General features: G+C 37.5%; 1 protein-coding gene across 12 annotated transcripts in view; it reads left to right on the top strand.

Moving 5' to 3' along the window:
• Nucleotides 1-27,705, top strand: part of ERLIN1 (ER lipid raft associated 1) — a 67,132-nt gene that overhangs the window by 10,595 nt on the left and 28,832 nt on the right. For 6 of the 12 annotated variants that reach the window (XM_011287475.4, XM_045040557.1, XM_045040558.1 and 3 more), the window contains 7 exons: nucleotides 504-629; nucleotides 2,597-2,670; nucleotides 10,311-10,369; nucleotides 12,247-12,338; nucleotides 19,451-19,540; nucleotides 20,620-20,699; nucleotides 23,157-25,422. In XM_011287475.4, the coding sequence (XP_011285777.1) occupies nucleotides 504-629; nucleotides 2,597-2,670; nucleotides 10,311-10,369; nucleotides 12,247-12,338; nucleotides 19,451-19,540; nucleotides 20,620-20,699; nucleotides 23,157-23,378 (743 nt within the window). In that variant the 3' untranslated portion in view covers nucleotides 23,379-25,422. Of the gene's footprint in view, nucleotides 1-503; nucleotides 630-2,596; nucleotides 2,671-10,310; nucleotides 10,370-12,246; nucleotides 12,339-19,450; nucleotides 19,541-20,619; nucleotides 20,700-23,156; nucleotides 25,423-27,705 lie in introns of those variants that run through there. The other 6 variants (XM_019813699.2, XM_019813700.2, XM_019813701.2 and 3 more) reach the window with 1 other exon arrangement.

Here is a 27,705-nt window from a genome sequence, read left to right as displayed (position 1 = left end):
TTACCTTACACTATATGTTATCTAACTAGAATTTAAATAAAAATCTGAGGAAAAACAAAAAATCACCTTTCCAAAATGGTCGTTTGCAGCTGCTTCCTTCTTTTATTTCCACTGTTCTTCAATTGATTCAGGCCCTCTTTACCTCTTAGCTAAACTTTTGCTTTGCAGTAGTTGCCTTATACTTGCCCTGCCCCACAGTTCATCTTCACACTGCTGCCACAGTACAAATGTGATTGTGTCATGCACTTGTTTGAAAATTTTGACAGTTCCTTATTACCTCCAAGATAATGTAGACTCTTCTTAGTATGGAATTCAGAATTTGCCCATTAGAATTGCAAATGTAGTAATATCTGGAAAGTTCAGCACAAGAAATGCTCAATGTTTGTGAATTGTATTTCATGTTTTCACTATTCTGTTGTCACTTTTTCTCATGTATATTATAACTTTTACCTTGGCTGAATTAGAAGGTACATGGGTAAAAATGGATTGTACCTCTCCTTCAGTGTTTGATATCGTGAGGAACTACACTGCAGATTATGACAAGACCTTAATCTTCAATAAAATCCACCATGAACTGAACCAGTTTTGCAGTGCCCATACACTTCAAGAAGTTTACATTGAATTGTTTGGTGAGTGTCTTACTTGTTTTAAATATGTGAATGATTAGTTGGAAATCTTAGTCAACTCTGTGGACGCTATAACAATATTAGTAAACATTATGTTATTTCAGCATTTCTTCTGAATTTATAATAGAGCATTTGTCTTTAAAATATTCTTTATCTGAAGTTTAAAATTTCTTATCATTAAATTAAGCAAATAGTTACTCAAAAGATATTTTAAGAATGAGAACCATTTTCTGAAATGCACTATGTATAACTTGATAGAGGTTAGAAAAGGATCAATATTTGTAGACTATATTCTGTTTTTTTACTATGATAATTTAGTGAAAATTAGCTTTGTTGTTATTTTAATAGATAATTTGGGGAAATTTAGTAGAAGTCTGTTTCTTGGTGTTTCCCAAGACCCACCCCCATGTTTGATGATTTGCTAGGAAGACTGACTGGACTCAATATATGTTCTGCTCTCACCTAAGATGTATTATAGCAAAAAATATACAAAGTAAAATCCAGAGGAAGCCAGGCACAAGCTTCCAAGAATCTTCTCCCAGTGGAGTCATGCAAGGATACACTTTGGTATTAAACGGTGACAACACATATGAAATGTTGTCTGCTAGGGAAGCTCATTAGATACTTACTGCCCAGAATTTTTATTGGAAGCTAACATATAGGCATCCTCTGCCTAGTACATAACAAAATTCCAGACTCCCAGAAGGAAGGCACATGTTCAGCGTAAACCACATTGGTTGTATAAACAGTTTAGGCACAGTGAGTCATTCTTACCAGTTCCTGGAATAGTGGAAATCCTTTCCAAATTCAAGTTCCCAGGTGACAGCCAAAGGCCAACTTACAGACAAGCCTTTCTAAGGATCACAGCTTCAGGACTGCTATGTTAACTCTTTTCTGCGCAAGTTACTTTTCATTTGTGATAGTGAAAGCTGTGACCCGTGATTGGGTTGCTGCTGTTGGTTGCTCACTTCTCCCTCCTGGAATTCTTAGTGAATTTCTTACAGGCAGGCATAGGGATGGTTAATCATTTTAGAGATCTACCAATTGATCCCTCATTGATGATTCACAACTACTAGATGTATGAGACAACTGTCCTGATTTGTCACATCACTGGTCATTTTAATAATGGTGAGAGTACTATTGAGGTAGAAAATTTATAAGTTAAAAAGCCAAGTGAAGTGATAGCTTTATTGTCCGTTCTTGTATACTTGAAAGACCTTCCCGTGAACTCTACCCCCTCCCTTTTTATTTAAAAAAAATTTTTTTTAGACATTTATTTTATTGTTGAGACACGGGGCGAGACAGAGCATGAGCAGGGGAGGGACAGAGAGAGAGCAAGAGACACAGAATCTGAAGCAGGCTCCAGGCTCTGAGCTGCCAGCACAAAGCCTGACACGGGGTTCAAACCCACAAACCGCAAGATCATGACCTGAGCTGAAGTCAGAGACTTAACCTGCTGAGCCACCCAGGCACCCTTTTTCAATCCAAAATAATGGGCAGAGGTCCATGGAAATGAAATTTAGTTATTTGGAGATTCGGGTTAAGGATTGAGGATAGGAATTTGGTTTTTATGATAATCAGGACACATATTAAGTAACAACACTGAATTAAGATATTAGAGACTTAGAGTCTCCATTTATTGGATAAACAACCTGTTTATCATTTTTCTTCTGATAAACAACCTGTTTATCATCTTTCTTCCTTAATTTCTTTGTTTGGCAGTTCTTCACATTTTCTCCTATACAAAAGGAAAATTAAATGTAAGTTTTAAATATATGTAATAATTTATACATTTATAATATGTAGGTAGTTTTGTTTTCATATATATGTGCAGTGGTTTAAGCTTTACAAAAGAACAGTACCATGGAAACTTTAGGTCTAATAGTGATTGGATTTTTTTCAGTGTTAATACAATGAAAAAAATATTTTTTGAGTATCATGAGAATTGTTGTTCTTGGCCTCAAAAACAGATCAAATAGATGAAAATCTGAAGCAAGCTCTGCAGAAAGATTTGAACATCATGGCTCCAGGCCTCACCATACAGGTAAGCCCTTTTCTTAGGGAAAATCTCTAGGAATTTTGAGGGCTTTGAATTTAATTGTTCTTTCATTGGACATTGTTTATTCAGCAGTTACTGAATTGAAGCGCTAAGGTATTTTATAGAATAGCTTTCTCACTTTGACTTTAGGTCTCTGCAAAGTAAAATAGTCTTGTAGCTTACCCTGGGTGTCATTTTCTTCTGAACTCTTAGAAGGAACAGATAAGCTGAGAGACTCTTAACAAGGAAATGAAATCCGTGCACCGCTTGTATGTGAGGCATTATTAAGATACAATGATGGTGATAAATCAGTGTAAGAGTAAGGCTTTAGTCTCAGTAAGGTTTTGAACAAGGATTTCAAATATAAAATTTGAATAATAATTCTATCAAAATAGATGTCATGTATGATTAATTGATATATTGATTGGATGATTATTGCTGTAAGAGTTTAGAGTTATAGAACATTTCAAGAGAGTCTGCCTGGAAACGACTATGATTGAGTTGGGATTTTAGATGGGAATGGAAGAATTATCAGGATTTATATGGGGGGGAGGAATAAGGAAGGTATTTCAAGTGGGTAGCATGGCCTGAATGAAAGTAAGATAGCAGGTGAATTTGGTGGTCGTGGTGGTGGCAGCTGTGGTATTAGGAGATAGAATGGTGAGAGATTATATGCCTGCTTTTGTGGGTCAGTATATCTTCAGATTGGGTTGAAATCCATAAGTAGATTCTAAAATCAATTTTAGTGGATCATGACCAGCATTGTAAATAAAATGAAATTGAAGAGGAAAAGAAATCAGAGCACATGACATGTACTAAGTGTGTCATTCTGTGAAATTTTTTTTTATTTAAGTGTGTAGGTGTTTATATTGGGTGTCACTGTAAAATACATGTCTTACTGTGGTCATGGTCAGTAACGTTAAAAGGTGTTGCTGTAGATCTGGATTACCTGAGAAGTGGTAATATGGCTTCTCTAGGGTCCTTTCTTAGAGTTTCTAGGAGATCTGCTATTGTGGTGACGAATGTTACTGCAGCTAAAGAGAAAACTTTTTTTGGTGTCACATGTCTGAAGTGTCACACCATTGAGAATGTACCTTCACTGTGAGTGATCATATGTGAGCCCAGAAACAAGACTGGAAAGGTGGTGAGGGTTTTCCCTTTTCCCATTCACGCTGTGCCATTATCTCCGACTGGTGCCTGAGGGGGTGTTGCCAAAGTTAAGAGGTCATTTGAAAAGTCCACAGCTAACTTCATAAAATCCTCTTGGTTGTCCATTCAGTTGTGGCTGGAGTTGCTTTTCAATTTTAAAGGTAAAAAATAAAGATAAAAAATATGAATGTGACAGATTCTTAGATTCTGCTTAGGTTGTTACTTGGGAGATGTAGCTCATTCTTCTTAACAGCTGCCTAGAATTCTTTGCCTTATATTACATAATTAGTTCTCTGTTGTTGCCAATTTTTTGCTGTTAATAAACAATAGGGTAGTGAACATTCTTGACACATCTCCTTGTTATGTACAAATTATCTTTCAAAAACCTGTATAAATCTTTATTTTTACTAACAATATATGTGCATACTTGTTTCTACGTAAACATCACAAGCATTTGAAGCAATTAGATATGCTAATTTTTGCTGTATGGAGTGATGTTCTATCTCTCTTTGATTTGCATTTCTTTAGTTATTAATGAAGTTGAGCATCTTTTGATTTTTTTTCTTTGGCTATTGTGTCAATTGCCTATTCATATCCTTTGCCCACTTTTCTGTTGTATTGTTTTAATTTTCTTACTGATTTGTCGTTGTATTTTGTGTATTCTGAATATTTTTATACAAACATGTTCTGTGTGTTGTAAAGAAATTAGGTATTGGGAAAAAGATGAGTAATAAAACGAAATTTACCCATAGTCATACCATTGCAGAGATAACAGTTGTATTTTTTTAGATTCTTCTTAATCTAGAGGAGCGTATATTTGTTTATAGGTATAAATAATGTTAAAGTGGAATCATATCATAGCTGCTTTTTTCACTAACAGTATATATAAGCATCTTTTCAAGTCAAAAATATAGATTCACTACATCATCACCTTTAATGGCTTTATTTAATTAGTCTGTGGTTCCAATTTTTACTGTCACACACGTTGCAATGATAGGGTTCTACAATCCTTCCCTTACAATAGATTCCTTTTTTTCTAGTTTATTTATTTATTTATTTATTTATTTATTTATTTATTTTTAATTTAAATTCGAGTTGGTTGACATACAGTATAGTTTTGGCTTCAGGACTAGAACCCAGTGATTTATCTTTTACATATGAGACCCAGTGCTCATCCCCAAAAAGTATGTTCCTTAAACAAATTATTAAGTTAAGTGTAGGATTGATGAGTCAAACTATATGCCCTGTTTAGAGGCCTTTTGATACATATTGCCAAATGGCCTTTCAAAAAATTTTAGTATCTTACATCTGTCATCATTAGTGTTGGTGAGCTGTAGTTTCCTACATATTAGATTGTGAGTATACCCAAAAACAGATGCATGCCCACTCTCCATCCTTTCAGAGAAATTATTCTGGTATTTTCTATTAATTATTGAGGTTGAATGCCCTAGGATATTTTTTGGCCATTTGTATTTCATTTGTGAATTATGTTAGTTATTACAACTCTTAAATGCATGGGAAACATTTCTCCTAGGTTTTTTTTTTTTGTTTTTTTTTTGTTTTTTTTTTTTTTACCATTTAATTTCCACCTCCCTCCCCCCTGGCAATTCTGAAGCTTTAAACTTATGTAGTAATTTTAGTATTTTTTCCTTTATGGTTTTTTGCAGTGCTGGCGTACTTTAAGCCACTTCCCCCACTTTATAATATAGAAATTTAAATAAAATTGGAAATTACCGCATTTTTCTCTGCTTTTACAGTTGTGTGTTTAGATTTAAATCTTTGGGCACCTGGGTGGCTCAGTTGGTTAAGCGTCTGACTTTGGCTCAGGTCATGATCTCAAGGTTCATGAGTTCGAGCCCCGTGTCATCAGGCTATCTGCTGTTAGCACAGAGCCTGCTTTGGATCCTCTGTCTCCCTCTCACTGTAGCCCTCCCCCGCTCGCATTCTCTCTCTCCCTCTCTCAAAAATAAAGGGGAGCTTGGGTGGCTCCATCAGTTTAGTGTCCGACTTCAGCTCAGGTCATGATATCACGGTTCTTTGAGCCCCACATGAGGCTCTGTGCTGACAGCTCAGAGCCTGGAGCCTGCTTCAGATTCTGTCAGTCTCTCTCTGCCCCTCCCCCATTCACACTCTGTCTTTCAAAAATAAATAAATTAAAAAAAATAGATTTAAATCTCTAATTCATTTGGAATCCATTGTGATGTCAGTTGTGAGGTAGGGTTCCAATTCTCTGTCCCCCAATTTGGTAGCAACAAGAATTACTGAATAATTTATGCCTCCATCTCCCTTGTTTGAAATACCATTTGTATTGCCTGCTGAATCCTATTATGTTGTACTGTTTTTTTTGGACTTCATTCCATTGATCTTTCCGTTTCCTATTCCTCCATTAGTTTTCAACCCTAAACTTTTTCCCATCAAATCTGTTTCTGCCTTATTTTTTCCATCTTGTTAGTAATGACCCCTCTTTCTCTTCAGACAAATCTAGACATGTGGGAGGCATCTTTGACAATGCTCTCATCCTTGGCGTCTAATCAGACCCCATACCCTGCTGATTTTACCACCAAAATCCATAAAACTGTTCACTCCTCCCATCTTCCCTGCCACCTCCTTAAGCCAAGTCACTATCTCTCACCATCTCACCTCCTCTCCTGTTGCTGCACTTTCACTTTTACCTTTACGTCATTTTCTGCATAGCAGTGAGAAAGATCTTTCAAATTTAGTTATATTTATTTGTTTTTATAAAACCAGTCACTGAATGAAAAAAATGTCGCTTTGTAATACGTTTTTAAACTGGTTGATCAAGATCTTCATTGTTTTGGTTGCTTAATCTTGTCATAAAAGTTTCTTACGAGGGGCACCTGGGTGGCTCAGTCGGTTGAGTGACCCAACCGACTTTGGCTCAGGTCATGATCTCACGGTTTGTGAGTTCGAGCCCCGCGTTGGGCTCTGTGCTGACAGCTCAGGGCCTGGAGCCTGCTTCAGATTCTGTGTCTCCCTCTCTCTCTACCCCTCCCCCACTCATGCTCTGTCTCTCTCTCTCTCTCTCTCTCTCTCTCTCTCTCTTTCTCAGAAATAAATGAACATTAAAAAAAAATTTTTTTTAAGTTTCTTACGAGAGCTGGAATGCTTTTTCAGATCTTCCAGGCTATTTGTCAGCTTTCCTTCTTTAACACATTACTGTCTGTTATGATAATTCAACTTTTTATTCACTTTTAAAATCTCGTAAGATATATTATCTTTTCAAAAATAGTGGCCTTTGATATTTCTGCCAGCTTATTCTTCCAGATAAGTTTTCATTATTGATATTTTCAAGCTATATCAGGTATCTAAATTGGTATATAAGTTTAAAATTAGGAACACAGTTTATGGTTTTACTTAGGCATATCATCACTTTTGTTTCTTTTAGAATTTCTGACCTAGGTGAGAAACCCATATCCCAAATTAAATTAATACTCATGGATTTACTGAATTTTAATGCTATTAAATATGTTGTCTCTTTTTGCGTAAGCATTGAGGAATCCAAATGATTCTTGGTGAATTTATTGTGTATCTACTAGTTTGTTGACTTCACTGTCTCTAATAAAGTTTTTTGGTTAATTTCCTTGAATTTGTTTGTTGTGTATGTAGTATAAACATTTAACACGAAATCTACCCTCTTAAATTTTTAAGTGCACAATACATTATTGACAGTATGTGCGATGTTCTACAACAGATCTTTAGACCTATATATCTTACTTGACTGAAACTATGAATTTCCTTAGATTTTTATTTATATAGTTATGCCAAAATAAAAATCTTAATTTTCCCCTCCACAACCTAGTGTTTCCCAGTCTCTGAGTCATCCTATCTTAATTCTTCACATGACACTCATAGCTATCTGCAACTTTTTTATTCATTTATTTGCTTTTTGTTGTTATCTATTGTGTTTTCTCCCCTTAAAAATTTCAATTTCATGAGAGCAGTCTCACCTTGTTCATTGCTGTATTCATAGTGCCTAGAACAAACAGTACTTGGCACAGATGAGGCACCCAGTTAACACTTACAAGCATTCTCTGTAATAATCAGTATTTAATTTTTCCCTTGTCTGTATTTATACTTTTTTCTTCTTGAACAACTGCTGTGGCAAATTTGAGTGGTGAAAATATATGTCTTTGATATTTTTTAAATATTTTTTTTCTTATGTAAGAGAGTGACTATATTATATGCTGGCTTTCCATTTAAAATATATGCTTAGGGGCACCTTGGTGGCTCAGTCGGGTAAGCGTCTGACTTCGGCTCAGGTCATGATCTCACAGTTTGGGAGTTCGAGCCCTGCATCGGGCTCTCTACTGTCAGCACAGAGTCTCTTTTGGATCCTCTGTCCCCCTCTCTCTCTGCTCCTTCCCCGCTTTGCTCATGCTCTCTCTCTCTTTCAAAAATAAACATTTAAAAAATAAATAAAATAAAATACATGTTTATACCCCAGTGGTCACTTTCAGATATATTCATTTCATTAGCTTTTTTCCCCTCTCCACTTACTTACTGTGTGTGTGTGTGTGTGTGTGTGTGTGTGTGTGTGTGTTTTGGGCATTGTTTTGGGATATGTTGTCATTTTATTTTTTTAAGTCTGTTATGATAACTTATGTTACCTGTTACAGTGGGTGCTTACTTTACACATACTTGAAAATTATGAGATTCCCAAGATTGGCAAGCATGTAGTATGTTCTTCAGCCTCCCTCATACGGCAAAATAGAAATCTTCAGAAGACAGTCCTATTTTATGCTTTTTAAAAAACAAACCTCGGGGCGCCTGGGTGGCTCAGTCAGCTAAGCGGCCGACTTCGGCTCAGGTCATGATCTCGCAGTCTGTGAATTCGAGCCCCACATCGGGCTCTGTGCTTACAACTCAGAGACTGGAGCCTGTTTCAGATTCTGTGTCTCCCTCTCTCTGATCCTCCCCCGTTCATGCTCTGTCTCTCTCTGTCTCAAAAATAAATAAACGTTAATAAATAAATAAATAAATAATAAATAAATAAATAAATAAATAAATAAATAAATAACAAACCTGGGGCGCTCGGGTGGTTCAGTTGGTTGAGCATCTAACTTCAGCTCAGGTCATGATCTCATGGTTTGTGAGTTTGAGCCCCACATTGGGTTCTCTGCACAGAGCCCACTTTGCATTCTCTGTCTCCCTCTCTCTCTCTGCCCCTCCCCTGCTCACACTCTTTCAAAAATAAATAAACATTAAAAAAAAAAAGGCTAAAAATATATGGCCAGTTTCTTAATTAAATGCAAAATGATAGTGCTTCCTCCTGGATCATATTAAAACATACTGGAAGTCATTTGTGTTCTGGTAGTCACATCGTGAAATCTGGCATCTCTCACAAATGCTTGTTAGGAATTTTTGTCTTCTGGGTATCTCTGTGCATTGTTCCTCAGAGCCTCATATGCCCCACCTTCAGCACGTAATGAGTTTCCTGACTAGAGTCCCCAGCTTCTTACTCTGTTTCACTAATTCTTGTATTTAGTTATGATAGCTCTCAAATTCTTCACAGATTTGACTGTTCTCTCACATGTTGGAAAGGCTGTGTTGCTTAAAAGTTTTTAAGTCTTTTTAAAAGGCTTTTAAAAGAAGGTTATGTGCATAGAGGCTTTGTTTAAGGTTAGCCAGTTTTCAGAGGGAAATTAAAACTTTCTTCACATCAGGAGTTTGTTGTGTGTGTTTGTAATGTGGGGGGGGGGGCGGGGAGTGATGTTTAACTAGTTAAATCAAAAGCTTTTGAAAGATCAGTTTTCTGATGGAGAAGTCAGCCTTCAAAAAGCTGCAGTTCCCAAATAGATAATCTTAATTAATGTCAAAGTACACTACGGTTAGGGAAACAGTGTCTAGTAAACAATGTCTAAAAAAGACAAGTAGACTTTGTTCTAAGTGAGCTCCTGGCAAGAAAGAATGTAAGCTGTTAACTGGTATTTGTTTTCCTTCAGCTTTGGACTCTTTCTGTATAGCCAGTACTGAGTGATTACAGGTTTAAGAAACAGTAAATATGTTTATTGTCTACTGTTACTAAGTTGCATATACTGACCTGAATTTTGTTTGCTTTTATTTTTGTTGTTGACTGTTTCCTACTTTACAATTTAAATCTTGGAATTTTGCCTTCCTTGTGTTTCTTTGGTTGGCAAGCCTGGAAAGGAAACAAAAGTATCCAACTGAAGAGCTTTGTGGAGGTCTTTTAAGGGAGAGCCTTTTCCCTTAAGGAGTTTATTTCCTCAGTGGATAGAGTGGTTTTTCCTGTAGCCAAGCATTGTTTTTTTTTTTTTTTTAAGGAAGTAAAAAGCAGAGTATCTTTGATTCTTGGTGTAATGGCATGAAAAACAGATTTTCTAGTGGAATCTCCACACGTGTTAGTAGGCAGCTATGTCATAGTTGCTTTATTACTTTCATATGAGGAGCTTTTCTGTAGATTTAGTTTGAAGATTTATTTTTCAAATATACTTTGGCTTTTCACTTTTATTTTTTAGGCTGTGCGTGTTACAAAACCCAAAATCCCAGAAGCCATAAGAAGAAATTTTGAGTTAATGTGAGTAATATGCTTGGGAGCCCAACATTTTTTTTTTAGGGCTGTCTACTTATTAATATACCAGTGTAGAGAAAACTTCTATATGAGATACTACACTCTGGGGTGGGGTGTATATCTATTTTCCATTCTTTAATTCTAATAATATTATCTATTCTTGTGTCTTAATTCACTAGATTATTATGAGTTTTCCCTTTATATATGAACATTTCAGGAGCAGCGTTAGAGGCTAAGTATGCAGTTTGCTATAGAGCTATTGTTGGAAAGCTAAGGAATTGTAATTTGGACATGATTATCTTGAATTAAATACTAATAGAGAAGAGAAGGAGTCCTGGCTGGTAAGGTTGAAGGGAGTGCCTGTATTGTGTTACTGTGTTGTAATGGTAAGAATAGAAACACTTTATTGGCGTAAAGTTTGATGTTCATTTTATGTGGTTGTGTATCCAAAATGACACCTAGATCTTTATAATTTGCATTGGGGAAGCTTTGCCTTAATTGACTCCTGGTAGTCTTCTCTTTTATGTGTCCAGGGCTGACTGGGAATGAGAAGTTACTTGCTTGACATTAATTTCTAAGTGTTCTGAAGATCCATATTAGGGGAATACCTATTGTAGTTGAAATGGCAGTATTATTCTTGTGTGACAGGTAGTGAAAAGAAGAAACAAAAGTCTTTAGGAAATTTGGCTGGTATTTGAAGAGGAAAAATATGAAATGCTGGAAAAATAACTGCACAAGTCAAGAATACAACAGATTGTATAAGTATAGGGGATCCAAGAAGTAATAATACTTCTTCCTGGGGTAATATACGGTTGAGTCCTTACTGTTCCCGAGTCTGTATCTTTTATTATGCTGAGTTTTATTTTCTCTTTTCATTTGTAGAAAAGGAACTTCTTTTTTGAAGCTATAAAGCAGAGTGCCAGGCTGGGTAGATCATGAGTCTGATCCATTGGTATAAAAAAATTTTTTAATAAGGCTCAGGATGCCTTAGGCTCTCAACATGATAGCTTCTAGTGATGGAAACGTGAAGACTGTATGTTCTCTGCGCTCAAATAATTTGTAGTATCCAGAATGCCATTTTATGTCTTTATCAATTTGGGCAGGAGGAAAGAAGAGATTTTGGGGGGGGAATGTTTTAGGGAAACTCTTGGAGTTACTTTTCAGATAAATCTGGATCTTTCTAATTTTGTAGACTATTGAAATCTCAGAATTAAAAGCCACCTTGAGATCTAACCTTCCACCTAATAGTAGTCTTTTTTATACTTTTTCTGCCATGTGGTCACCCAATCACCACTTGTACATGCTTAGTGATAGGCCAGCCATTTCTATTATTAGAACACTCAGGTTCTCAGAAAAGTCTTCTTTACATTGAGCACTAGTTCACTACCTAATAACTGCCACCTAATTATGTCTTCCATACAACAAGCAGGGCCACTGCAAAAGAGTGCCTGAGGAGGGGCTGAAATCCAGCTCCATTCTGCTTGTCAGACCATGTACCTGAGGGACTGCGTCTGCCCAGAGGTTGTTGCATTTTGCTATTTGGCCCAGAGTGCTGAATGGGCTAGCTGGAGGCCTAACAGTAAAAGAACCATTTATATCCTCCGGGTACTTCCAGATCACAGGCCTTTCCATGATACAGTTAGAGGAAAAGGTCAGACTAAACTCAGATGTATAAATTTGATGCCTATATCTGGGTGACTTTGGGCAAATCATTTAACCTTTCAGCCTCAGATTTATTACAAGTAAAATAAGGTAACACCTCTCTTGGCACCATAGTGGATCAGAAAGTTCGTGTTGAAATGGTTCTCTGACCCACCATAGAGTCAGAATTACTGCCTGTGACTGCACATCATTTCTAATTTTTATAATATTTTGCTTCACAGGGAGGCTGAAAAGACAAAACTTCTTATAGCTGCACAGAAACAAAAGGTTGTGGAGAAAGAAGCTGAGACAGAGAGGAAAAAGGCTGTTATAGGTACTTTGATTTCTTTCTGAATTGGTTGTTTCTAAAGTACATGTGTTACGAGCTTGTCCTGTTCTTTGTCAGTCTGATGATGGATATTGATGGGATCAAATAAGATTGCATCATACATAGTGGAGAATTCTGGAAACTCTTTTGTACATTCAGATGCCCTACAGCCTTTAAAACCTGATGGTGCCAGTACTTAATGAAGTGGTTTGGCTCGCGACCATGTGTGGCTGCTACTGCTACTTTTTTCAAGGACAAGGAAAATGGATAGGGTTTTTGGGCAACGCTGGCCTCTGTGGGGTAGAGTTTTTGTTCATACAATTTAAGAATGGGAAGTTTTTTGGCCAAAGCTCATGTTTATAGCATGCATCCTTGCTGTTGACATGGACCTAGTTTTATCTGGATGGCTAGATGTTGCCCTCTCCGACAGTACGGCGGGATTGCTTACACCTTATTTGAATCACAGAGGCTTCCCAAACACTCCAGGAGACTGTGTATTGGACTGACCTCTTAGGCTGTCAGTTGTTTGTTCCTTGGGATGCTGAAAGTTTAAGAGGTGTTTTGTAAACTATTTCAAATATGCAGAAATGTACAGAGAATAATAAAATGAAGGCTTAGTGTTTGCCACATCCCTTCAGGTCTTACTTTCTTTAAAAATAAATTTATATATCTGTTGGAAGCCCCCTGTGTTCTCTTACCTGGTCCTATTTCTTGACCCATCTTCTCTGAGTAGCTTCTGCTCTAAAGCTTGTGTAATCTTTCTGTCCATATTTTTATATTTTTATTATAACTATGTAATAATAATTCATAGGATTGTTTTAAACCCTAAAAATGGTATCAGACTCTACCTTTTATTTCACAGCTTGCCTTTATCGTACCAACATTGTTTGAGTTTTATTCATATTGGTATGTGTAGATCTGGTTATTTTTAACTGCTGTGCATTCATTCTATGAGTGGACCTCAGTTCATTCTGATGAATTACCGTTGAAGAGTCAGGTAGTTTCTAGTTTTTCCTTACTATGAGCAGTGCCGCAGTAACGCCAGTGTCCATGTGTCTTTGTGCACATATTTGGAGTTTTCCTGTGATAGTGCTACTCAACATGTAGTGTTGGTCACTGCCCTGTATCATCGGCGGTTTGTTTCTGATCCATAATGAGATGACAGAAATTGACAATGAGTGCTTAGAAATTCTTACAGTATTATATAGTAATTTTATGTCTAATAATAAAAAACTGGACCCTGTGTTTTTGTTTTTAATATTTTTCCAAGTAATTAATTTTTATTATAATTTATAAAATATTGTTTCCTAACAAATTGAAATACAGAAAAAGGGGGGGAGGGTGCTGTTCCTTCCATAGGTAATTGAAGAAGCACTACTCTGGAATACATACCTCCAAGTCGAATTGCTGGGTCATAGGGTACATGTACATACATCTTCAAATTTATAACATACGGTGTTGCCAAATTGCTCTCCAGTGGTGATTCTACCATTTTACCTTCTCTTCAGCAGGGTTTGAGTTCCGGTTCATTTGCTGCCATAATTGATTCCCATTTCTGCATATCCTCCTCAACTCTTGGAGTCATTAGACCTTTTAAATTTTATGTCAGTTTGCTGGTGGACATGTATCATGTAATTTCAGTTTGTAGTTCTCTGATAACTAGTAAAGTTGAATATTGTTTATTGGCCATTCAGGTTTCTTTTTTTGTATGTGAATTGCTTGTTAATATATTATTAGCCCATTTGATTACTTTTTTTGGACTGATTTATAGAAGTTCTTTGTATCTTCTGGATATTAATCCTTTCCCAGATTTATGCATTGGAAATATCTTCTCTCACTTTGTGGCCTTTGAACTCTATGATGTCTTTGACATTCATATATATTTAATTTTCATGTGACCAAATTCATCAGTCTTTTCCATTCTGATTTGTGCTTTTTCTATCCTGTTTAAGAATTCTTTCCCAACCCCAAAGTAATAATTTTATTCTAAAAGGTTTAAAGTTTTGCTTTTCATATTTCAATCGTGAGTCCATCTGGAATTTATTTTAGGGTTTAGTGTGATGTTGGAATTCAGTTTATTTTTTCCAAATAGCAAGCCAATTATTTTAGGCTATTTATTGAAAAGTTCATTATTTTCTCTACTTTTTTCTAATGCCACACCTATCATATAACAAGATACTGTATATAATTTGTTCTGTTGCTGTGGTCTCTATTTTGTTCTAATTTCATGGTCTATCCTTCTCCAGAATTACCTTGTTTTAATTACTGTTGCTTTTTATGTTAAGTCTTGCTATCTGGGAGAGCAAGTTTCTCCTTAACTATTCGCTTTACTCTTCCTAAATATTCTTATAAATGTCTTGGGCTATCCTAGGCCCTTTATTCCTCCATATAAATTTTAGAACCGGGTCAGGTTCTACAAAATGCTGTGTTGAGGTTTGATTGGAATTACATTACCTATACATGTCAGTTTGGAGAGAATTGATTAATTAAATTGTTTATTTATTTACTCAGACTTATACTGAGTCTTATAAATCGGTTTTATTTCTCCATTTATGAGAAGTGTCTTTCAAAAAGTATCATAATTTTCTTCTTAAGGTTCTGGCACTTTCTTTCTTAGAGATTTATTCCTATATATTCCTCGAGCTTTTTGCCATTATAAATAGGATCTTTTTTGAAGGATTTTTCTAACTGGTTTTTGCTTTTGTATAGGTATGCTGTTCATTTTGTTGTTGTTGTTTAGTAGTCTTGCTGAAAATGCTATTATTTCTAATAGTCTCCTGTTGTGAGCAGTCAAACTATCTTCAGATCAGGACAGTTCTGGTTTTTCCTTTGTAGTCCCATACCTCTTTACTCTTATCTTCCTGGTTTCAAGGTTATGACTTAAAGTACAGTGTTGAAAAGAAAGGTAGCGTCAAGTATTCTTGTCTTGTTCCTAACTTTAAATAGTCCCAGTGATGTTTGCTGTACTTAACTTTTATCAGGTTCATGAAGTTTCTGTTTCTTGCTTGCCAAGAGGTTTTTATCATAAATGACTGTTAAAACTCTTAGAATTTTTTTCTATGTATATTTTTTATATTTATATTTTATATGTATATTTTTTCTAATTTTTCCTTTTAAAGCTTTTAATGTGGTGAATTATATTAGTAGATTTTCTTTTCCTGAATTATTTTGCTTTCTTGGGATAAACCCATTTGATCATGATATAGGAGACATACCTCAGTACATTTCTCTATATGTTTTGCTTATAATTTCTTTAAAATTTTTACTTTTATATGTCTTCATTTTTACTTTTATAAATTTCAGCTTATAATTTTTTCCTTGTACTGTCAGGTGGGTTTTTTTTGTTTGTTTGTTTTTTCTTCTTTTAATGGTTCCACTAGCCTCAAAATGATTTGGAGAGCATTCTTTTTTTCTGTGTTCTGGAACATTTTGTATAAAATATGTTATTATCTCCTCTTTGTAGGTTTAATGGAACTCTTGTAAAAAACCATCTTGGTCTGGTGGGGTTTGTGCTCTCTCATATGCTTGTTTTTGGTGGTAACATTTAGCCTGTTGATTTAATTTCTGTACTAACTATAGGTCTGTTCAGGTACTTGTTTCTTTAAGTTTGAGCAGTTATACTTTTCTAGAAAATTGTTTCACATCTGAAATTTCAGACGTGGGGACATAAATTTGCAGAATTCTCTTATAATTTTTAAAATCTGCTACCAAATGTGCATGCCCCTTTTCATTCCTAGTATTGTTTTTTTGTGCCTTCGCTTTTGCTGGATTACTTCTGCCAGAGGTCTGTGATACTCTATTCATCTTTTCAGAGAACTGCATTTTGATTTGGTTGATTCTTTTGTCTCTTACTTTTCAATTACATTATTTACACTTATTTTTATTATTCTTCTACTTCTTTTTTTGAGTTTTCTCACTGGTTCTTTTCTAACTTCTTGAATTACTTAATTGTTTAGATTTCAGTCTTTTCTGATTGAAACATGTAAGATTATATATTTTCTTTTTTTCTATTCACGTGTTTTGAAATGTAGTTTATTGGTGTTCATTTTTAATTTTTGTAAAATGTTTCCATTGTGATTTCTTCTTTCACTTATGAAGTATTAAAAGTATATTTTTCAATTTCTGGGTTTTTAGGGGGCTGCCTTTTTATTGTTGATTTCTAATGTTATTGCATGATAGTCAGAAAATATGATCTATTATATGGATTCTTAAGTATTTGTTGAAATTTGCTTTGTGGCCTATTAGTACATGGTACTTTTTTTGGTAAATGTTCTCTGTGTGCTTGAAAAGATTGAATGTGTTTTCTTTATTTGTTGGATGCAAATTTTCTCTGTTTATCCATTCAGTCAGGCTTATGAATTGTGTTGTTTACATCTTCTGTATTCTAATTTTTGCCTTCTTGAGCTATCAGTTACTGAGAGAGGTGTGTTAAAATCTCCCACCATGACCGTAGATTTGTTGACTTGTAATTTTTTTTCTTTACATATTTTAGAGCTGTATCATTAAGAGCATTTAGGATTGTTACATCTCCCTGGAGAATTGCTCCTGTTATGTAATAACCCTCTTTATCCCAGACACACTTTTTGGCTTAAGATCCGTTTTGTCTAATGAAATTATAACTATGCCAGATTTCTCATGGTTAGTTATTTTCTTGATGTATCTTTTCCCATCCTTTTACTTTCAACTTTTCTATGTCATTATGTTTTAGGTGTGTCTCTTGTAAACAGCATATAGCTGGATTTTGTTATCTTATCCAATGTGAGAATCTGTCTTTTAACTGGTGAGTTTAGTCTTTTTATATTTATTGTGGTTACTGCTATATTTGGATTTGTTTGTATCATTTAGTTTTGTGCTATTCACCACGCATTTTTTTCCTTTGCTTCTTTTTTCTCTTTTCCAATTGGTATTGAATTGATTGGATTTTCTTTATGCTTTTCTTCCTTTTACTTAATTGGAAGTTTTATATTGTTTCTAGAATGTTTCTATAACTAGTCATTACCTGTAAAATGTTAATAAGCATACCTGACTTGACAGAATCTAAAGCTAATCATTCTATCCTCATAAAACCGTAGAATGCTTTAATTCTTATTACTGTCCCTCAATTTTACATAGTTACCTCATATTTTAGTTTTATGTTCTTTTTATTCCCTCATTATTACTATTATCATTTATTCTTACAGTAAACCTCCATTTTGATCTATAGGCGTTACTTAATTTTTTTCCCTCTCCATTGTTTTTGGCAATTCATTCTTTTTTCTACTAGTTTGTTACTCTTGTTTTGTTTTTTTTTTTTCAATAAATGCTAAGGAATGGATAACTTACTCATTCTTCCTTAGTCTGAAATGATTTTATTTCATTCTTGAATTAGTAATTTAGCCTACAGTTCTAAGCCCAACAAAACTTACTTTTTTTCTGTCACTGTGGTGATATTATTTCATTTTTGTTTGGCTTCCTCTTGTCTTCTTACTTTCATAATTTTTCTCTGTCTTTGTGGTGTGTCTAGGTAGAGACAAGCTTACTTCTCTTCACTGGGCTGGTGGGTAGAGGTTTTTAGTCTCAGTGGAATTGAAGCCCATTAGTGGTCTCAGTTTTATACAGTTCTCAAGGCGTCACCTCCTGGCCATGAATGGGCAACAATCCAGGTCCATCTCCCTTGCTTGTCTAAGTTCTCAGCTCTTCCTATACCAGCTCTCAGCTCTCAACTCTTCCTTTGCTTATGTGTCTTGGGGATCTCTCATTCTTTCTTAGCATCTTAGCCACACATTAAAAAAAAATTGTTACATTTTGTCTAGCACTTTAAGGTGTTGTTAGCTGGGGGGTTTTCTCATTACTCTATTTCACCATTTTTCTAGAACTGGAACCTGACTCATGCTCTTTATTGGTTTATTTCTACATATCAGAGAGTAGTGTTAAGTGGGATGACCACAAGCATTTCCCTACGTTGAGACACGATTCTCTGGGTTATAGCTATAGGCTCCAAATGCCTTCTGTTATTTCCAGTAGAACGTCATAGTCTATTTGGGAGTTGGGGTGATACAAGTTGATTTTATGCTAATGAGGAAATAGGGAAGTATGCGCTGGCGTCAATGCTAAAGGATACTGGATCTTCTGGAAATAGGAAAACACTTAGAAATCTTTTTTCTATTATACTCTTCCCCCAGGGACAGAGATAAGATGTGTTAAAATACTCATCCTCTTTGGCTGAAAAGAAGAACTGAGAATGTTCTTCAAGAATTGCAGTGATTGAATTAAAAGTGTAATAAGAGTCTTTCTTCCCTGGTCCTGGATCTTTTGGTTAGGCCGCTGGTGTACTTGAGGGTGTTTGGTTTTCCCTGCCTATAATTGTCTGCTGCAACCAACATGTGCACCCCCAACACTTGTTTTCACAGTGTCAGATGAATTAGCCTGCTTTCTCTTTTATGTTCTACCACAGTCAGAATTCTCCTTCTCTGATATTTTCATCTTGTCATTTCCCTCTTGGTAACTTCAACAGTTGATCCTGAGTATATTAAAGGTAAATTCTTTAGCCCATTACTCAAGATGGAGGTCTTCTAGCTTTCTTTCTATTCTAATTATTTGTTCTCTTGTCAGCTGGCTCCATAATGACCTCTTCATTGTGACTGTTCGTTTGTTCTTCTTGTCTTTACTCCTTTTGCCATGTCCTCCTAGGTCATGTCCATTATTTTCTTTAGGATTTTTTCCAGAAGACCTTTCTTGGTTTAACTTATCTTTATTCCTTCTTTCTCCTGCTGTTTTATAAGATTGTCCTATGTTGCCATGCATTTATGTTGCTTTGTTTTTGTTCTGAGTACTTTCACGAAGTATCATTTTCCCCATTAGCTTGTGGACCGCTGCTGTGTAATCCCATGAAGGACTGAAACTGTTGTTAACCTTTTGTATTCCCTCCCATTTCCCACAAAACCAGCACTGTCAACAGTGAAATAGGAAATAAATTCCCTTTTTTCTGTTGAGTTGTGTACAGTCTGGATGTTTAAAACAATGAAACAGCCCATAAAACCTTATATGACTAAGTGTTAAAACTATATGCTGCTGATTCTAAGTATTTCCAGACCTAGAGAAATGTTTTTGAATGTATCTTTTTTTTGTGTATAATTTAGAAGCAGAGAAGATTGCACAAGTGGCAAAAATTCGGTTTCAGCAGAAGGTGATGGAGAAAGAAACTGAAAAGCGCATTTCTGAAATTGAAGGTACATCAGGGAGAAAAGAGGCTCTGACTATCTTGAACTGCCTCTCTGCTTCAGAGACTGATTTCTTGATTATGGTGGGTGGGAAGGCCATAGACAGAATAATCTGGTCTGGAGGAAGTGGCTGCCCTGTTATGCTCATAGACAGATTTTTTTTAATTACCATTACATGTTTAGCTCTTGGTTGGTTTGTGACTATAGGCAACTCATCGCTCATTTTCTGTCCTTAAGTTGTGGCTTATTAGCTACCACTTTGTCCTCAGGCAGACAAAATATGAGAATTACCTATAATCAGTTGTAAAGAATATATAAGAAACCCCCACCACTACTAGTTTCTTTCCTACCTGTCAATCAAAAATATAACAAAAAATTTAGCCAGGAAAAAAGCAGCCTTAGTTTTCGTAAAAGGCTCTCAAACTCCTAGATTTCATATAGTGAGATGCTAACGTTCTGAGCTCACAGTCTTGAAGACCAGACATTCAACCTCTTTTGCTTGTATACTGCTGCTTCCTGTCCTGTCATTCTACATTAACTGATTCTGGATCCAGTTTGGAGGGCATGGGGACAGTGCAATATATAGAGCAGAGCTTTCATGTCTGGGCTTCATTGTTTTACTTGAAGCCTAGACATGGGTAGGGTGTGAGGCTTTTTGGGTGATGATGGGTAGAGAAAAGAAGGAGCAGCTTTAGGTGAAAAATGAAGTAGGCTCTGATGAGCTGAAAGTTCTTTAACAATGACGAGAGTATTCTCCTTGGAAAAGAGTCTGGGGACTGGGTTTTGAAAACTGCTAATGTTGTTACATGCCTTTAAAGTAAGTGATTGAGGAGTGCCTGGCTAGCTCAATCAGTAGAGCATATGACTCTGGATCTTTGGGTGTAAATTTGAGCCCCGTGTCGAGTATAGAGATTACTTTAAAAAAAATGAAATCTTTAAAAATAAATGAATAAAATAAGTGATCAAAATATCAGGCAGCGGAAAAAGAGAGCCCTACTTAACATAGTGTGTGAACCCTTACACAGCTGAGGAAGTGGATTGCAACTTTCCTTTGTTTTAAACACTCTTGACTCTATTTTGCTTGCTAGATGCCGCATTCCTGGCCCGAGAGAAGGCGAAGGCAGATGCTGAGTATTACGCTGCACACAAATATGCCACCTCAAACAAGGTGATTGGCTCTCCATGCCACACTCCTAATAATACAGTGTTTGGGGTTTTGCTTTTCTTTGTGGGAGGGCTCTAATATGATAGAGGTGATTTATCCAGTGTCAAAGATTGGTAGTTACCATCATACTCTCCAGAAACAACCAATCACTTATCAAGTCATATTGCACACTCAATGGGGAGAGACCTTTGTGTAGTTCCTTGTAAAAGTGGGGAGATAGGACAATAGCGGACAAATCTATAAACACAGGTCAAATGCTATAAACTGTCCATCTGTACTGCTCTGTCAGGGCTTAGTAATCAGGAAAGGTGAGGATCTTCTCATGGAATGACAGGAGTAACAAGAGAAGAGTAAAGTCCATTTAGAGTTGCTTTCCAGGTAGCTTTGCATAGATGCTAAGTTCGTTTAGTGCAGTGTTTCTCATCAGAAACTTTCTTGGCATTTTGAGGTGGCAAACTTTTTCATTGTTGAAGACATGGGTATCTCATGCATTATGGACTATTTTGCATCCCTGACCCTTGCCTGCTACGTGTCAGTAGTGCTCACCGATTATTTGAACAGTCAACACCTTCTCCCCCGCGCCCCCCACACGTTTCCAAATGCCCCTAACTGAATATTGCTTGTTTACTGGATTTAAAAAATATTCTAGTTGTGAGGAATTTCACATGTGACAATTGGAGGTAGGAGGTTGGGTGAAATGGGTGAACGGTTTTTGTATAGAGACTCGGGTTAATTTAAGTCTAGAGAATGCAGGCCTAGTAAGCAGGAATTGGTAAGAGGCAACTAGAACCCCTGTGTATTCTGAAAAGGGAAGAATATGACCAAGGTTGATAAAGTTATTAATTGCAGAGAGAACATTGCAGATTAGAACGTTGAAAGAGTTGAGAAAGGTTGCCAAAGTGGTGTGGTTTGAAGGATTAGAGTCAAGATTTAAAGTATACACAGGTCTTAAATTCTTTCATTTTAGAAAGGAACAACATGCTCTGGGCTCAGAAGAATTGATAAGGCATGATATGATAGGTTGATAGAGTGAGAGTTGTCAGTACTTTGAAATCCAGTATAAATTTAGAAGTAAATTTAACATATTGGAGACACAGCTCTATCGAAACAATGGAATTTGGTCAAGATGGAGGCAAGGTGAGAAACTTTTGTTTATAAAACTAGCAATCCAGGGGCACCTGGGTGGCTCAGTTGGTTAAGTGTCCGACTTTGGCTCAGGTCATGATCTCACAGTTTGTGGGTTTGAGCCCCACATCAGGCTCTGTGCTGACAGCTCAGAGCCTGGAGCCTGCTTCGGATTCTGTGTCTCCCTCCCTCTCTCTGTTCCTCCCTCACTCGTGCTCTCTCTCTCTCCTTCAAAAATAAAAACAAATAAACAAACACAAATAAATAAATAATAAAACTAGCAATCCAAATCTGTTATGGGAGAAGCTATCCAGGCACAAGTATCAAGACCTTGTCCTTGAGGTTAGTCTTAGGCTGAAAGGGACAGCAGTTTTATGCCATTTTGAAAAATGCTATTTGGATATTGATATTATATTAATAAGGCATTAGGAGGTAATTTGGTTATGCACTGTGACCATATTTGATGGCAGTTTCAGCAGAGGATGTGAATCAACTGGAGAGAGTGTAGACCCAGGGAGTGGAAGGTGTTGGGAGGGGGGGGTACTATGAAGGTCAAGATGGGCTTTGGCCTAGAGGACAGGCCAGGGACTTGCAATGAGGGGAGGATTACTAGGGAAAGGCTTTAGGGGAAGTATATTCCAGGAATATTTGAAATTAGTTTTAATAACAAACCCTGAGAGGTTTTGGTTGGATATATCTTGGCACCATGATTTTGATTTAAAAACAAAAACTGTGACAGATATGGTGATTGACAAACATCTATCACAATCAGTTTAAACATCTAGCTTCTAAGTAGAGGCAAGAGGACAGATCAGGTGATTTCTTGAGATCTTTTCCACTTCTAGAATGTGGTCAAGAAAAGCAGAATCACAAATGGTTGATTATAAGGATATGAGCCTAGCCCCTTTGAAGCTCTGCCATTCTCATCCATTGACCTGTCCTCTTAAGAGAACCTGCAGAGATTCCAGACTAATTCTAGGTGGAACTTAGCTAGATGAAATATAAAAGTATATATGAAGGCATTTTTCAGGCCCCAAGTCACTATAGAAATGTTAGTTACCATTGTTCCCCAAACCCATCTCCTCAATCTTTTTTTTTTTTAATGAACAACTTCTCTCTACATTAGGACAGGAGCTTGTGTAAGGAACTTCAAGTCTAAAATACAGCTGTTAATGTGATAGCCACACTTCAGAGTGAGAGAAGATCATTGGCAATGACTCAGAGTCGAGTAGTGATGTTCAGGAGAGCAGTAGGGGAAATGTGTGTAAGGAAAGAGACGGATGATTATTGCACTGAAGTGTCCTGATGCCTTTGCTCTTGTTTGCCCCCACACAGCACAAATTGACCCCGGAATATCTGGAGCTCAAAAGGTACCAGGCCATTGCTTCTAACAGTAAGATCTACTTTGGCAGCAACATCCCTAGCATGTTCATGGACTCCTCTTGTGCTTCAAAATATTCAGATGTTAGGACTGGAAGAAAAAGCTCTCTCCTCTCTAAGGAGGCTCTTGAACCCTCTGGAGAGAGCCCCATCCAAAACAAGGAGAGCACAGGTTGATGCAAGAGGTGGAAATGTACTCCCATATCAAGATGTGGCCCAAGGGGTTAAGTGGGAACAATGGTTATATGACTCTTCAGATTCACAGAGAACCTGTGCTCTGTCTGTTCTGCCTCTCCTGTGATAGCTCTGGCTTATCAACTGATTGCAGGGTAGAACCAACTGTCTGGCACCCAAATGTCTTCAGCCACAGTTTATCAAGTATCCTGTGTGTGTTCCCTTCTGAACTGGTACTCATAAATCCGGGAAAGTCTGATGCTAAGATACTGCCTGCACTGGAATGTTAGACATCAATTATATAACAAGCTGTGTTTTTCTAAGCTGACATCTATTGAATAATGTTTACATTGGTCCCCGGGGAAATGTGTGCTTGGCCATTCGAGACATAAGAGGCCAGAGAAGATGTCAGGATGCGGTAAGTGTAAAGACGACCAGTCACGCCTGGGGCCCAGGCTTTCTTTGGGGTCCAGTCCCAGCATTCATCCGTGTGATTAGCATCTAGTCCACTGAAGTTCTCCAGGAAATGATCTTCCACTTGAGCAATGATTTACTTGATATTATTTGCACCTTTTTTTTCCCTATGGTTGAGTTGGTGGCCTGCTGAGATATGTACCTTGCCACCCAGCCAGGGATTCCTAATCACTAGTTATTACTGCATTAGTAGGCTCAGAGAGCTTGGTTTGAAGTTCTGGGTAAGATGAAACCTTTGCTTTGAACCACAGCTCTGGGGCCCCCGCTTCCTCTCCATTGGATGATGACTGTCTGCATCACTGCCCCAGGCCATTTGTAACTAAGGTGCCTGACTTTTAGCCACTCCTTCCTTATGTGTCACTTCTCAGCTCTGGCTGGCCAAGAGCGGGACAGGGCTTTAACCGGAAATAGGAGCAGCATACAGTTCCCAGCTGTTCACTGCACAGTATTGTATCATAACTGCAGGAAGTTTTTATTTGTAAAACTGGATTTGGGGTACATTTATTTGCCCCAGTACCTCTACCTGAAGGCCGAATCCTAGGGCTGCCGTGGTTACTAGCACACTGATTCTCCTCAATATTGTTCTTCTGGAGCCTACATAGTATGGGACAGAGTAACTTAGAAAGCATCTCTGGTCATCTTTGTCTCCTTTTTTCCTGGCTCTGAGATTCTGAAATCAAAGTTGTTCTCTGGCTCTCACCCTCCCTAGGAAGTCAGGATTCCACTGACTTCCTGGGCAGCCAGGGGATTTAATCTCCCTTGAGAGGATGATAGAGTGAGTTACGAGTTTGCCTGTGGCTGTGGAAGACCTGTTTCATCTGGGCCTTTTCCCCTTCAGATTAGCTTTCCTGAAACAGTGTGCCCCATACAAACATAGGCCTGAGTTTGTAGCTTGTTAAGACACCTTTCATGAATACTGTGTTCAAGCCAGACAGAAAAGTCATGGGACCACTTCCAGAAACCTTTTTGCTGTCAGTCCTGTCAGTCTCATGACAGCTTGTGGGTTGTGCCAAACACTTTCTGTGGGGAAGGAATCCCAGATTTGAGTGGAGCTTTTCCCTGGGCCTTATACTAGAGAGGCATTTGTAATATGGAGAGAATCCTTTTTTCATTTTTGCTTATTACATACACTCTCTTTATGTTCTCTAGCTCTCCTTCAAAGAACCTTTGAAATAGAATAAACTCTTCACCTGTCATGTATTGTTGCTGCAGATAGGTAATGATTATTGTGGGAAATTTGGGTCATTGACCTTTGTGCTTTCATTCCTAGAGATGTTTCCTATTCCCATAAGCTAAAAGCCGTTGCCCCGAAGTGTTGGATGTGGGTTTTCTTACAACCCCCCCGGTGGCAGAGTTGAGGAACAGGGAACTAGCTTTGTGAAGTTGTAAAGAAACTACTTCCACTTAAACTCTCCCTGGAGTGTGCTTCCCAGCGCTCGCTCAGGCTCTAAGTCTATCCCTCCTGCAGGGATGTTCCTTTTGGCAAATACACACTGTAATCTTGAAGTCTAAATTTATATGTGAAATGCTACCTTTTTTAAAAAAGAAACTAAATAAAATTATTTTACTATCAGTGATTTGTATTTTTTCCTTATGTCTCCGTTCTTGTCTGTTGTCTTCACATGCCCCTAAGGCTGTCTTGCCCATTTCAACTAGGTAGCCAGTTTATTTACTAGCTTAACTCAACTGTAGAGGCTTTTCTTACACTCTTCTCAGAATACTGTTTCCTGGGTAGAAGAATCTTGAGAGCAGGGTTTCTGCTCTTCCTGACTCACAGAATGTAACAAGGAATGTTCTGATTCTTGGTGGGATATGGCCAGCAGCTGAAGAGGAAAGGGAGGCTGGAACGTCATGCCCTTTCTGAGTGAGTCTAAGAAGGGAGGAAGGGAAGAGACAATTGTACTGAGGAGGAGGAAGGGCAAATTGTACAAACTAGAACTGACTTCACTAATTCAGGTGTTAGTCCACAAGCCAGGGTTGGACCTGCTCTTTCCAAGCTCTCACCGTTCCCTAATAGGGAACAATTTCACAGTGATGTTGGGGCAGTGGGGCTCAGTAAGGGGGAGTTTTGGGGAAGCAGCCCTTTACTTGGGTTCCGGTGGAATCCAACCCCATGGTAACCTACATCTGCTGCTGCAGACCAAGGGAGTTTACCTAATTCAGGTGTTAAGTGTTACGTATTAAGATGAAGTGATTTAGAACTAAGTGATTTCTGCCTCTTGCTGGGAGGAAGGGATTTTGTGAATTAGAATTTGTGGCTTCTCGTTGCTTTGGGATTAATAAATCCCAGATGTGTGCATACAAGGCTCTTTGTCATCTGGCTCCCACTGACCTCTCCAGCCTGGGTCCTTAAATGTGCTTTCTCTCTGCCCCTTTGCATATATTGTTGCATCCACCTGGCTCATTTTTCCCCCTTACATATAGCTCTAATTTTCCTTTGCTAACTCCTGGTGAGTCTTCATGTCTTCAGAAAGGTCAACTGCTGGCTCAGGTCAGCATTCCACATTTCTGTCTTTGTACTATTTCACATATCTCCCATTACCTGTTTCATGTCTGTTCTCACAAGTGTTTAGCTCTTCGGGGTAGGGACCATGATTCTGCTCTTCTTTGGAGTGGTATCTATTGCTCGGACCTGGCCCATAGGCATTGGTGAGTTTTGTCTCATGAGAGAACAAAAGGGTGAATGTGAAATGCAAGAAAGGGAGTAGTGGAGGAAAAAGGACATAGAGATTAGGGTAGAGTGTCTATGTCAGGACTTAATGTGTAACCACGGGAAGTTACCTAACATCTCTGAGCCTGTTTATACATCCTTACAGCATTCTTCAGTGGGTTCAGCAGCATATGTTTAGACACCTAGCATAATGATTTGTGCATGGTAATTGTTGGGGTGCATTTCTCCCTTCCTAGAGTCGGGGAGGCTGATCTGGGGTTTCCAGGGTCCCCTTCCACTCTCATACAGAATGTATTAAGGGAGCAGTGATTTCTAGTAATGGGAATCACATGGGAACTGGAATCTGATTTTTCATGATGGATTTAAAAAAGGAAGAAGAGACAGAAAATGTGTCTGCAGCTCTAAGATAATCAAGCCAAGTGTCAACCTTCAACCCAAATTCTCTCCCCAGACTTCACATGCCATGACATTTGGGATATTGCTACCTCTAACAGTTAATATTTATAGATCACTTGACATTTACCAAAACATTTACATGCACACTGAGGATGTAGTCAGTTTTCTGTAGTGATTAACAGGTGTTGGGTTGTTGTTTGTTTGTTTTTTTAAGTTTGTTTATTTTGAGAGAGTGAGCAGAGGAAGGGCAGAAAGAGAATCCCAAGCAGGCTCCGCACTAACAGCGCTGTTAGCGAGGAGCCTGACGCAGGGCTTGAACTCTCAAACTGAGACCGTGACCTGAGCTGAAACCAGAGTCAGACGCTTAACCAACTGAGCCACCTAGGTGCCCCAAGGGGTTGGGTTTTACATTTAAACAGTTCCAAAGAATAGAAGAGGAAGAAAAGGTGGCAAGCATGACCAAAACACTACAAAACAGAAACAGCTACCGATCTTAAAAATATCAACACATAATTTAGCATCACATTAAAAACACTACACCACCACCAAGTGGGGATAATTAGGAACACAGGAATGGTCTAACACCAGGAAATCTAGTTTAGTAAAATTCACCACGTAAATAGAATTTAGGAGGCAATCACATGATGGTCTCACTTGCACAGAAAATGCTTTTGATATTTAATACCCATTTAAAATTTTTTAAGTCCTTAGTAAAATGGGAATAGATGAATACCTCTTTAGCCAGAGAAAACATATTTCTCAAATCATGCTAATTGATAAAATACTTTA

This window comes from Felis catus, chromosome D2 (assembly GCF_018350175.1).
Source record: "Felis catus isolate Fca126 chromosome D2, F.catus_Fca126_mat1.0, whole genome shotgun sequence".
Classification (NCBI taxonomy): domain Eukaryota; kingdom Metazoa; phylum Chordata; class Mammalia; order Carnivora; family Felidae; genus Felis; species Felis catus.
Note: the sequence above shows the minus strand (reverse complement) of the source record. Positions and strands in the feature narration are given on the sequence as shown.